At 54.3% G+C, this 12262-nt stretch overlaps 1 protein-coding gene and 1 long non-coding RNA gene across 10 annotated transcripts in view; one reads left to right on the top strand and one right to left on the bottom strand.

Moving 5' to 3' along the window:
• The window catches only part of HOXB3 (homeobox B3), a 41193-nt gene that overhangs the window by 25884 nt on the left and 3047 nt on the right, over positions 1-12262 (top strand). For 4 of the 8 annotated variants that reach the window (XM_047758196.1, XM_047758198.1, XM_047758195.1 and 1 more), the window contains 2 exons: positions 8474-8561; positions 11491-12091. In XM_047758196.1, the coding sequence (XP_047614152.1) occupies positions 11644-12091 (448 nt within the window). In that variant the 5' untranslated portion in view covers positions 8474-8561; positions 11491-11643. Of the gene's footprint in view, positions 1-221; positions 293-8162; positions 8380-8473; positions 8562-8798; positions 10391-10608; positions 11083-11490; positions 12092-12262 lie in introns of those variants that run through there. The other 4 variants (XM_047758200.1, XM_047758199.1, XM_047758203.1 and 1 more) reach the window with 4 other exon arrangements.
• LOC125114755 (uncharacterized) lies at positions 10328-11872 on the bottom strand. Of its 2 annotated transcripts, none has more exons than XR_007131894.1 (3): positions 11770-11872; positions 10823-11026; positions 10328-10623 (listed from the first exon to the last, which is right to left on the bottom strand). It is a non-coding gene; the product is annotated as an uncharacterized LOC125114755 (long non-coding RNA). The 2 variants fall into 2 exon arrangements; XR_007131895.1 differs by lacking the exon at positions 11770-11872 and adding an exon at positions 11232-11628.

The raw sequence follows: 12262 nt of genomic DNA, 5'->3' as shown, positions 1-12262 counted from the left end.
CCTCGCAGGCCACCCCCCCGCCGCCCCCCGGCAGGGCAGTCGCGGCTCCTCCCGCCCGGCCGCTCCCGCCCGCTCGCGCCGCGAAGCCGCGACCCCGCTCCGCGCCGGGCCCGCCCGCCTCCCGCAGCCCCACGCGGGCCGGCCGGCCGGCCGCCGCCTGGAGGGCCGAACAAAGCGGCGGCAGCGGCGTCTGGGCCTCTCCCCGCGCCGGCCGGCGGGACCGGGATGCGCCCCGGGACCCGGGCCTGGCCGGCAGCCCGCCGCTGCCCGCGCCCCAGCGGAGGCCGCACAGGTAGGTGTGGGTGCCAAGCGGGCGCCAGGCCGGCCGGGGTGGAGAGCAGGGTGTCTGAACGCCCCCATCTCTGTCCCTGGGGTCGGGAGGGAGACCCAAGAGGCCGACCCGGAGGGTGGAAGACAGAGGCGGGGGCCGAGGAGGCGGAGCGCGCGGGGCGGCGTGGAGGGACGCGCGGCTGTGGGTGCGGGGACAGGACCGGTTAGGGCCTGGGGAGCGCTCGGGCTCAGGAAGGGTGTGGGAGGCAGGGGAGGGTCTTCCGGGAGAGTTGGAAGCTCGGGGTTGTGCGGGAAACCTGAGGGGCAGCTGTGGGGGTGGGGGGCTGCTGGGCCCTGCTCCCACAGTCCAGCTGCCACCATGGCCAGAGCCTTTTAGCACCTCGCGGGTTATTTGAAGCTGGAACTACAAGGGGTTGCGCTGAGGCCGGGTGTTAAACTGAGAAGGTAGGAGAGGGGGTGATTTATGGCTTCAGAGAAGCTGTGTTTACTCCCTGCCTGCTCTGGAAACCAAAAACCAAACAGAGCCGTGGCGGGAGAAGCCTCTCTTCTTGGAGTGGAAGGCGATGCCAGGTTGATCCCCTGGTATTTATTTTCCCAGATGTGGGGAGATGGTGGGAACTGTCCCTTTGCAGGGGCAGGATGGATGTGAGGTATAAGGAAAGTGTGCTGACACGCACATGTGTGTTTTGCTTATTGTATGTGATGACTTGCATACTGTATGCTTGGGTTCGGGTTTGTCTGGTCCAGCATCGTTTTACAAGTGAGCACATAGGGCTGGAGGGGGACCTGGAGTTCTCAGGTCCTGGTACTTTTGGATGGGATAGCCCTGCGCACACTTTGCTGCCCTGTGCCCTCACCATGGGGTCGTGCTTGTTCCCGCCTGTGCTTTCTTTCCTCCCACAGCCACAAACAGCAGCACCCAGTTAGCTTGGTCCCTGGCCTTCTGTGCCATCTGCCCACGTCGCCTGATCTTCACTTTGAACCTTTAACTTTGCCATGGGAGACTGGGGAATTAGCACAGCTGGGTGGGGAGGAGGAGAGGAGAGGAGAAGAGAAGAGAGGAGGGGAGAAAAAAGCCTGTGATGGTAGGGGTCTTGGCGGTTTTGAGGCTGGCATGGGTACTGCTCAAATTCCCCCAAAGTCTCTCTTTGGGAGGGGGTGAGCAAGCACAAAGGAAACGGAGGAAGGGAGCCATGCAAGATGATGGGGGGGGTTGGGTAGGGAGAAAAATATTTTGACCCCCAGATAGTTATTTCCGCAGGCCAACTGGTGGCTCTTGCATTTCTGTCCAGACGCCCAGCTTTGCCTGGAAATTGTTTTGCATTAAATTTTCTCAGCCGCAGAATTATCTTTCCTCGCCTCCAGCTAAACTTGCATTTTTCCACCAGACACTTGGGCCCCGCACCAATGAAATCTGAGAGGAAGCGGCTGGGCCCTAAGTGGCTGTAATTTAATTGATTTTATCATAAATCATCAACTTGATGAAGAACCCGAGGTTTCAGTGAAGTAAATTGATATTAATGGGAGTTTCTTGAAATGCAAACTCGCAGCATTGTTGGGGCATCTTGAGCTGGGGAGGTGGATTACTTGTGTGCTGAGAGCAGAGAGCCTGGACCTGGAGCCGGGCACAGCTTTGGGGGGTCGAGAAAGCAAGCTGTGAGGGGCAGCTGCAGGCAGACCAATTTCTGTAGGGGAGCAAGGCAGAGAATGGAACTTTGTTGGGGAGGGAGCAGAATCTGACTCCATGAACCCTGCTGGCAGTCATGGGAATGCTGGTCCCCAAATAAGGGGAGGCATTTGGGGAAGCTGGTAGGTGTGTGGGCAGAGTTGGGGGTCGGGTGAGAAGGCCAGGCTGGTACAATGGGTGCATTGACTCCTGGTTAAAAATTGCCAGGTTGAAGCCTTCTTCCTCTAATTACACAAATTAATTATTTACTGCTCAGGTTGCTGTGTCCAAAAATAGCACTTTTGATTTGGTGATGAAGGTGGAGAATAACCCACCCCCGACACAGAAAAGCAGTAAAAACTGGTGCACCAGCCTCTGTGGGGACAAGGAGGACCAGACGTGGAATTGGTGCCCAGCAGTGGGGGTATAAGCATTTAAATCCCAGGAGGAACTAGTTCACGTTTGGCCAAGATGGTGCCCACTATTGTCTGAACTCAGTTTATTACTGCTTCTTGTCACCCACTTTTACATCAGTATACAGAGAGGCATAAACTGTCGGCCCCAAAATGGACCTTGGAAGAGGGAAGAGCTGGGGTCCTCCCCTCCACATACATGCTCTGTCTTTACAGAAGGGGCAACTGAAGCCCACCAAATTCTCTGCTTCAGATCACACAGCCACTCTGGGCTGCTTAGAGTCCAAGCCTCTTGAGTCCCGAGCTTACCCCAAGTATGACTTTAGACAAATGACTTCCTGGGTCTGGGCCTCAGTTTCTCTATCTTTGACAATAGCTGGGTCACTGGGTGGGACAGGAAACTCCCTGCGTTCTCCCCAGTTCTGACCTTGAGCAACTCTCTAGTGTTTGGGAACAGCTCCCTTTTGTGTCCTGGGCTGCTGTGGGCATCCGGGTATAAAAGTCACTGCATGCATATTTGCAATATACAAGGAGTTTGTCTATGCCCAGAGCAAGGGCACGGTTTCTCAGATAGGCTTGAAGAAATCCATTGGCATCTGGACCATTCTTCCTCCCCACGGCGTCACTCTCCACAGAGGAGAAGCCGCCTAGAATAATAGAGACGGAAGGTGGTGGGAGGGGCTAGCTGGCTGGGTGGGGCCGGGATTGGCATTTGGAGGGGGAGCTAAGGAAGGAGGGTCTCAGCCTCTCCAGCAAGGCACCTTCCCTGCCAGACGTGGAGCTGAGGCTGGAATTTGTTGGCATTGCAACTTTTCACATCCCTCCTGCTCCAGCCCAGGGACTGAATTGTGATTTCCTTATTTTAGATTCTGTGACAGCAGGCCACCACCCCCACCCTTCCTCCTGGGGCTTTGTGTCCCCTCTTCTTGGGAGAGGACACACACAGGGCATCAGAGCACTTGCTCAGGTCTTCCCCTGGGGCCGCCAGGATGGAAGGCCTGCAAGGTGGATGACCCCTGTCCTCTTCCTCCTCTTCTTTCCCATCTCTTGTCTTAACTGGAAAATTCTAAAGAGGTAGGGGCTTTTCCGAGTTGCACGGTTGTGAGACAGGGACAGGTCTTGTAAGCTCAGGGGGATGAGGAGGCTAGCAGAGGAGGAAGGGTTTCCAGATTGCCTTGGGAAGTATGGCCAGGGATATGAATTGTGGTGGAGGAAGTGGGAAGGGATGGGAAAACAGTTCATCTTTGGGCTTCTGGAAATCAGAGTCCCTGACCAGATAACCCACTTCTTAAAGCCTCACCCCAAACCCTGTTTTGAGAGAGAGAAAGAAAAAACAAAAAAAACAAAAAACCCAAAGGCCAGCAGGCCCGGGTTCTGATTCTGTCCCATTGTGACTTTGGAGTTGTATGTTTGGAGGCAATTCAGGAGGCCTTCTGCTGATTGGTCATTATTCCGGTGAGTTATTGTCTGCTAAGCAGAGGTCACTGGGAGAGAGGCGTCCAATCTGTCAGGAGAGACCTGTGCAGGCCCTTGCAGTGGGCTGGGCCCCGTCCCTCTCTGGCCTGTATCTCCCTTCCTTCCCCAGCTGCCCCCACCCCACCCCACCCCACCCCACCCCAAGCTATCCCAGACCCGCTTGCTTCTCTCCCTCTGGTCTTGCCCACACTGCCCACCTTTGTCTCCACCACCTTTGCCTGGGTGGGGTTTGCCAGGCCGGTGACTGAGCTTCCAGATGAGGCAGGACCCCTGATTTACATGGGTTCCTACGCCAACAAGGCGCTGCCTGCCCCCGACTCCAGACTTGGCTCTCGGCACTGCCAACCCCTCTTCACTCTTCAGCGCGTGGGCGAGGCCACTGCCGAGCACCCCCCACCCCTACCAGCAGCAGATGTTGCAAACCCTTGCCGCTGCCCTGTTTTGTCCTAACTTCTTTTCGAGCCCCCCACGCCTGGAGTGAGAGGAGAGTTCAGCTCGGATGTTTCTTTTCCAATCTTGGCGGCCTTTTTCTTCTTTCCATCTCGCTTCTACTGAGCCCAGTCTACACCGGCCTCAGCTGGGCGCCGAATCTTCTCTTTCCCTCTGCCCCTTTGTTGCCTCCTGCTCAGGGATCTTACCGAGGTGGGAGCTGGGGATCCGCATAGCGAGAGCGGTCTTCAGTAGCAGTTACCATCTACAAAGCTTCGAAAGCTTTATTAATATTGAAAAGAGATGGGGATTCGGGTGTGTGTGAGAACTTTTTGTGACTGCAAAAGCCACAAAGTTGGGCGGTGAAGCTGGAAGAGTGTGGGACCCGGACCAGAAAGAAAGAGATGCTAAACGCCTTGCTCCCCCACTCCCAGGGCCCAGCTTTTCAGGGAGCACTGTGGCCCAGGTGAATTTGGGGCTGGCTGACCCGGGGTTGGGCTGAGGCTGGGGGCGGGATGAGGGGGCAGGATCCTTGGTTGTTCCAAGGCTGATTTCAGAAATCAAATCGATTTTAAAGAAGCCAGCGAGGTTATCCTTATTGAGAGGAGAATTTTCGTTAGCTCTTCGAAGGTTTTTTGGGGCAAAGAGGGAAACAGAGGTGATCCCCCCCTAAAAAGCTTGAAGGGTGGGCAGCCAGTGATTGCTCCAGGGGTTTTAAGCGACCCTCTCTTACTGGGTGCGGATTAGGAGTGGGGGAGGGGAGTGCCAGAGCAAGTGCTCTAGCTGGGGGGGGGGGGGGCGCTGAATCCGGGAGAAAAGGATGTCTATGAAGGGGGACAGTTTCTCTCATTTTTACCTTTATTATTAATTTCTGCCCTTATTAGATTACACTAAGGTCTCTGTGTCTTAGTCGTTCGCTCCGTTTGTCTTTTTCAATTCCTCTCTCTCATGATAAGTTGCCCAAGTTTCCCTTCTTAAATCCAGGTCTCTACTCTGCCTTTAAATCACAACTTCACTGTCGGGGTGACAAATGCCTCTCTCCTCCTTTTCCAGACCTCAAAGTCTTTCCTCAGACCCCTCCAGTGTTTCCCACCCCCAGGTCCCCACCTAGGCTCCTCATTGCCCCTGCTTTGTCCCATGAAGTGTGGAAGGTCCCTAACCAGCAGCAACACCTCAAAACGAAATGGGTGGCCTGGGGTGCAGGTTCTACCCTTTACCCCTACCCTCCCAGCCCCAAACAGGGGCAATAGGCCAGAAAGGAATTTAAAAATAAAAAAAAAAGCAAGAAAGAAACCAAACTGGAATAGAATTGCCTCCTACACATTTCAAATGGGCTCTGATCTCAGAAACCCCACTCCATTTCCTACCACATTTGGAGGTGTATTTCCTCTGGAATTTTCCTCCAGGTTAGCTTTTTTTTTTTTTCCCTCAGCCTTCCTTTTTGCTTCCACCCCACTGTACCCCACCTCCCTGTGTAGCCAGAGGGGACCACAAGAGTTGAGGCTCAGAGAGGGGAGGGGTCCACTACTGTCTCTGGAAAGCTCCTCTACCCTCAGCAGCTCAGCTGCAGGCTGAGCCTCCTGCAGGCCCGCAGCGAGCAGGGTGCTCTCTGGGCTCTCTTTTTATCCCTTGGGGCAAAACCGTGCAGTCCCACAAGTGACAAGGTCCTCCTCTTCTCTTAATTTCACAGTGACCCTAGCCAGTGGTAGCAACAGTTAGGAGAGCTGGAGGCTCTGGAGTATAGCCTTGACTATTTAATCTGGGGGACAGAAAGACCCAAAGCGCTGTTTCCCTGAAGCTCTGTCGGGGAGTCCCTGACCCACCAGGCCCAAAGCTGCGGAGAGTCAAATGCAGCAGTTCTCTAACCAGGGTCCACACACTCAGGCAGTCCTAACTGCTCTCTGAGGGCCCTGGCTTGAGCCCCAGCATGGGGTCTGGCTTGGGCATTTTCTTTTCTTGACACTACGAATACACTCAGAAAAATGGCTTCCACCTCCCATCTTCATCTCCCCACCATGCTTCCCTCAGCCACCAACTGTCTAGGCAGGCGGTCTGATCCTAGGGACATACATCAGAGTTAGAGGCCCCACATGAGGTTCCTTGCCAGAGGGTCCAGAGGCCTGGGTTTCCCCCCTCCACGCTTGTTCAGCAGGGGCCCCAGGAAACTGGCTGCTCCAGCCCAGGGAGCCTGACTTAGTGGGCCTGGAAGAAGTGGAGGCTGGAGGAGGTCAGGGACCACTCCCTGTGAAGAATGAGACCCTTTCTCAGCCCAAAGCCAAGCCTGTGAGTGGGGAGCTATAGGGTGGAAAGGAAGCTTTGCAAGACACAGCCACCCTTTCCTGGAGGGGAGACAATAGCTGGAACCATTTCTCACCTTTGTTCTCCCAGTCCCTTCTCTCCTGGTGCATCCAGATGGGAGAAGGTGAAAGCCAAGGATTCTAACCAAGAGGTCACAAGGTAGTTGCTGGTTCTGTCTACACGAAGTTAAGAGAAGTTTTCCAAGCTGCCTTTGTAGGAAGGAGCGCCTGTCGGCCTTCTATTTTATTCCCTAAGCCCCGAGTCAGCAGTTCCGCAGAGTTGCAAACCCGCCTGCTTTTGGAAAAGTCCTGGTGTTCTTTTTGTCTTTTGCCTCCACTGGGAATGGCTCTTCCCCACCCTGTCCCCAAATCTGCAGACACCTACATTCTTGCCTCTGTCCTTCCTCCTACAGGCCTCCTTGCCCTTTTCAGACACTCCCTAAAAAAAGTTGAGATTTTGTAGTCTTCCTCACTTGTGGCAAGAGTCCTAAATCTTGCAGAGCTAAGAGAAACAAACAGGTTTGTCGTAGTAGTAGTAGCAGTAATAATAACAACAACACTCCCCCATCTCTTCTGCCAGTGCATTTAAAATTAAGCCAGTTTGCTGTTCTTCTCATCTTCTTAGAAGTACAAATGTCCTTATCACCTCTTAGCCCCTTCTGCCTATCCGGAGGTGAGAATCTTAGCACAAACTTCTTCGTGAAGTTCTTACGGCCTCTTTATTGCCAGCGGTGTCTGGAACTCAAGCTAAACACAGGGTCCTTCTTTTGTCACCCCCTCCTCTCTCTCCTCCCCCAATGAGATGGTTTGGATTTTTTAAATAATCACTCACCGCTTGTTGTCTGTTCTCAAAAATTGGGGGGGGGGGGAAGCTGGGAAAAAAACAAAAACAAAATAAAAGGTGCGGCTTACTCCCCTCCTACAGGTTGGAAATTGGGCCGGGAGATTTGCCGGGAGGAGGGAGGAATAGAGAGGGTGTAGGGAGAGAAGAAACAGAGCCTGGACGGTTCAGAAGAAGCGAGCCAGAGAGGGAGGGCGGGAGACCCAGCCGTCAGTCCCTCAGGAGTGAAACTACTTAAAAAAAAAAAAAAAAAAGTCCTAGTGTTCCCACTGCAAATGAATGCCGAGGGGCACCCGGCAACCCCCACCTCCACCCCGGGCCTGGCCGGGGCCTTTGATTAGGCCTCCCCGTCCCCAGCTACTTCTCCAGTTAGATTAGTGGGGGCGGGGGGGGGGGGGGGAGCTGTTGAACTCCAAGGGCTTTCCCTCGTCTTTTTGCGCTCCTCTTCTTCCCCTGCCCAAATCTGAACTTAAAAATATTTTACCTGCCCTTCAAAAACCAAAACAAAACTCAAAACCTCTACCTTCTTTCCTTCCTCACTCTTTTTTTTTTTTAAACTGGGGGGGGGGGGGCCGATTCAAAATCCCCCCTCCCCCATCACCACCGTCACCTTCCTTCCTTATCAGGCATCTAGGCTTGCTAAAGGGGGAGAGGTGGGGGGGGGTGTGAGCTTGTGTGTGTGTGAGTGAGTGTGTGTGTGTGTCTGTGTGGTTTTTTTTTTCCCTGTGCAAAAGCAGAGGCCATTGTTACGGAGAGTAGGGCGTACCAGTCTTATAGGGCAACCACACTGTGGCGGCTTGGCCGAGCCGGGAGCCCGGAGCTGGATTCTCGGCGAGCTGAGCCGCCCGAGCACCTTTCGGTCTTCTTCTATTTTTTTCCCCCGCTCCCCCACCCCCCTCCCTCCTGCGCACCCCCCGCTCCTAAGCCGAGTGAATTGAAGCGGACGCCGCGCGGCTCCTCCGGCCGGTCTGCCCCTCGGGCTCCCCAGCCGGGGTGGCTATTGGGGGGGGGGGGGGCGACGCAGCTTTAAACAGTGGTCTTTTTTTCCTTTGCCTTCAAGGAGGGGAGATTTCTCGCCTGCCGCTCGCGCTGGGGCTCGATGTGAATATATATTATGTCTGCCTGTTCTCCCCTCGTCGGTGGCTAAGGTAAGCTGGACTGAAATAGGCTATCAGTTTGTGAATGGCGGAGAGTATGTCTCAATGATTTATGGCCCATATGACTCCAATCTCGGTTCAAGAAGAGTTCACAAGCTTTAAGCTTCCTTCCACGCAGCGACTCTCTCTCTCTCCCTCTCTCTCTCCCTCTCTCCCTCCCTCCCTCCCTCCCTCTCTCTCTCTCTCTCTCTCTCCCTCTCCCTCTGTCTTTCTGCTTCTCTCCTTTTCTCCTCTCTTTTCTTTTCAGCAGCCTGATCAGGGCTGAATGTTACCCCCGGCTGCTAAGAAGAGCCTAACCTTTTCCTCTCTTCCTTTTTTGTTCTTTTATTTTTTTCCTGTCGATTATGATGATTTTTTGAAGTCCTGGAAGGTGGCCTATCCCCTCTCCTGGGGCTTCCCCAGCTATTGTGACTCTCCCCGGCTTTCAGGGGTTTGGCCTGGGAAAGGTGGGTTTCTTGGGGTGGCTCACAGCCCTTCTCCAGTGAGACCCTGGGGGAAGCCGGGAGCCACCGTCTCCCTCCCTCCTCTCTCCTGAGAAGCCATATGGAGCCTGGATTCTTCCAACATGGAGGCAAGGGAAATAGACACGTTGGGCTTGGTAGGGCTGCTCCCCACCCCCTTCTCCTGGATCCCCAGATCTCGGATCCCCTCGGCACCTTTCCCTCTTGTCACTGTCCCATCAGCCAGGCCTCTGCGCCCTCCAGCCCAGCCGGGCCTGGCAAAGTCCCGGTGCGGAGTTGCTAACGCGCCTTTTAATTCGGTTACCTCCAGCTCCCAAACTTGCTGTCGCCCTAGGGCTCGGCCCTCGGCCCGGTGGCTCTTGGAACCTGCTGCCGCGAACCGTTTCCACGTTCCCAAAGCTCTCGGTTCGCCTCCTTGGGCCAACATAGCCGGTCGCCAGCCACCGCGGCAGCCGCGGCCGAGGCAGCTTGGCGGCGGCGGCGGCGGCCGGAGGCTAACTCCGTCCACAAACCTTCCGGGCCGTTTCTTGCCGCCGGCAGAGTCTCCATTCTTTGCTATCACGTCTCTGGCTTCTCGCTTCTCACAGTCGCCTGGCCTCGGTCCTGCGATGGTTTGCGAGTTTATTGCAGGGGGAGCGACAGGAATTTCGGCCCCAGGCGTCTAGTCAAATTATTGTTTTATTATTATTATTATTATCATCATCATCGTCATGGTCATCATCATTACAGCTGTAACGATCATTTAGACTAAATAAAGCCAGGGCCCCGCCAGCCAACCCCCTCCAACGTTTTTAGTTCATTCTCCTCTCTGTCTATTAATAACAAACTCAACTGATGCCTGTTAATTAATTCCCCCTTCAGCCAGGGCTGCTCCGAAGCTAATTTTGGTTAAATCATCAGAGGCTAATGATAATAATAATAAAGGGATTGGGTCAGCCTGGTCAATTGAACTCCAGTTCTCCTCCCTGGAAGGACCTGCTGCTTTGCAGACCCATGTGTATGTCCCAGAAACAAATTCTTCCCAGAAACCAATCGGAACTACTCAGCTCCCTTTTGAGTCTAAATCTGTGCCAGGAAGAAGGGGATTTATGTGTAGGAGGGATTTCCTTCGCCTGCCCTCCTTTTATTTTATTTTCCTATTTTTAGTTTTCTTTGGAGTTGACCAGCTGGGCTGAATGAGATTTAAGTAGTCCAAACTCCCATGTCAGAAGAGAGGGTCAGTCTGAAGATTTTTATGAAAAGTGATGGGGAGTGTTGGGGGAATGCAATCAGAAGTTTCAGAAGAAATACACAAAATCCTGTGACAGCTTGAACCTTTATTTTTCTGGCACGCTCAGAAGCCTGTATTAAAATAATGAGGTGGGGTGTTTTTTGTTTTTTGTGTTTTTTTTTTGGTCTCAGAGAATTTCAGTAAAGATGGGCACCCCATTTCCAATTCAGAGAATAACATTGTTCAGATTGCTTTGTTTAGTTTCTTTTTTCCTAGGGAAAAAATTTGCTCTGTTAGAAAACACTTTTCCATCTCTTGGTAGAGAAGTCCATCAGTTATCCAATTTCTTTCTTCTTCTTTTGGAGAAATCCAAGGAACTAGACTGTCAAGGAAAGGATGGGAAAAAAATTAAGTCTGATGAAAAAGAAAAAAATGGAAGGTGGGGGAGACCTGGGCCAAATGGTCACAGCACCAACCGGCCCTGCCAGGGAAACAGTCCTGTTCCATTTGGGGGCCCCATGGGGGCTTCTGGCTCTGGGGTCCCAGACTTGAGCAAAGACTCAGACTAGAGGTGGTGGTACCTGCAGCAGGGCCGCCGTGGAAGAGGCTCAGTTCCACTGGTTTTGGAGGTCAAAAGTCTTCCAGAAGTTTCTAGGTTAGGTTGTTGTCTTCCAGAGATGGGAGGGGAAGGAGAGAATCCCTCACACCAGAAGGTTCCCTGCTTGACTTACTTCTCCCTCCTGCCTCTTTCAGAGATTCTCAGACTCTGCTTGGATGAAAGGAACCTAGAGGGAGGCAAAGGCAGGAGGCAGGAAGCAGGAGGCCTCTCAGCTCAGAGGAGGTTGTTGATGATGCTTTTATTTTGGAGTCTTCTAGCCCCCCCCCGCCCCCCGCCACCACCCTATCCCAGAGTTGGGGTGGGAGAGGGAAAAGGAGAGGTCAGCAGGCAAGAGAGAAGCAATGGCCCTTGCAGTAGTTAAGATTCTATACCTAGGCATTTCCCAGAGGAGTAGAGTCTGTATTTTTAAAGTGGAAATGAAAATTAGTGGGCTGTTCTTTTAAAATTAAGGCGTTGAAATACGAAAAATCCATTTCAGATCAAGGAAGTGGCCTCAGCATCTGCTGTGAAGATGTTGGGTGGGGGAGATGAGAAAACCCTATTGATGTCAGTTCCCTTTTCAGTTCCTAAGATGGATTCATTCGAGCCCCAGTCCTCTTCTCCCCCTGTGTCTCTTCTCTCACCCCGCAGGTCAACCTCTGCTCCGAACAGACCCCGGGAGGAGGGGGGCAGAAAGGGGAGGGGGGTCCGGCGTGCCACGTGACCCCCAGGGGTGCCAATGTCCGGTCGTGAGGGTATCAGGCCCTTGCAAGTTGCCACCCACTGCCCGGGCCTCGCCCAGCAATGCAGAAAGCCACCTACTACGACAACACCGCCGCCGCACTCTTCGGAGGCTACTCCTCGTACCCTGGCAGCAATGGCTTCGGCTACGACGGCCCCCCGCAACCCCCCTTCCAGGCCGCCACGCACCTGGAGGGCGACTACCAGCGCTCAGCGTGCTCACTGCAGTCCCTGGGCAACGCCGCCCCTCATGCCAAGAGCAAGGAGCTCAACGGCAGCTGCATGAGGCCCGGTCTGGCCCCCGAGCCCCTGCCCGCCCCGCCCGGCTCACCCCCGCCCAGCGCCGCACCTACCAGTACCACTAGCAACAGCAGTAACGGGGGCGGGCCCAGCAAAAGCGGGCCTCCCAAGTGCGGTCCCGGCTCCAACTCCACCCTCACCAAACAGATATTCCCCTGGATGAAAGAGTCGAGGCAAACGTCCAAGCTGAAAAACAGCTCCCCCGGCACAGGTACCGGCTCTCCGCCTTCCTCCTCGTCAGCTTTTGTCCGGGCCAAGAATGTCACTGTTATTCTAGCACCCAGACCCTAGGCGCCCAGGCGGCGGGCCTGGGGACAAAAATCAGGTGGCGGCGGCTGCATATCCCCCACCACCTGACGACCCCTGACCCCACCAACACCCT

This window comes from Phacochoerus africanus, chromosome 14 (assembly GCF_016906955.1).
Source record: "Phacochoerus africanus isolate WHEZ1 chromosome 14, ROS_Pafr_v1, whole genome shotgun sequence".
NCBI classification, from domain to species: Eukaryota; Metazoa; Chordata; class Mammalia; order Artiodactyla; family Suidae; genus Phacochoerus; species Phacochoerus africanus.
This window is presented reverse-complemented; position numbering and strand designations above follow the sequence as displayed.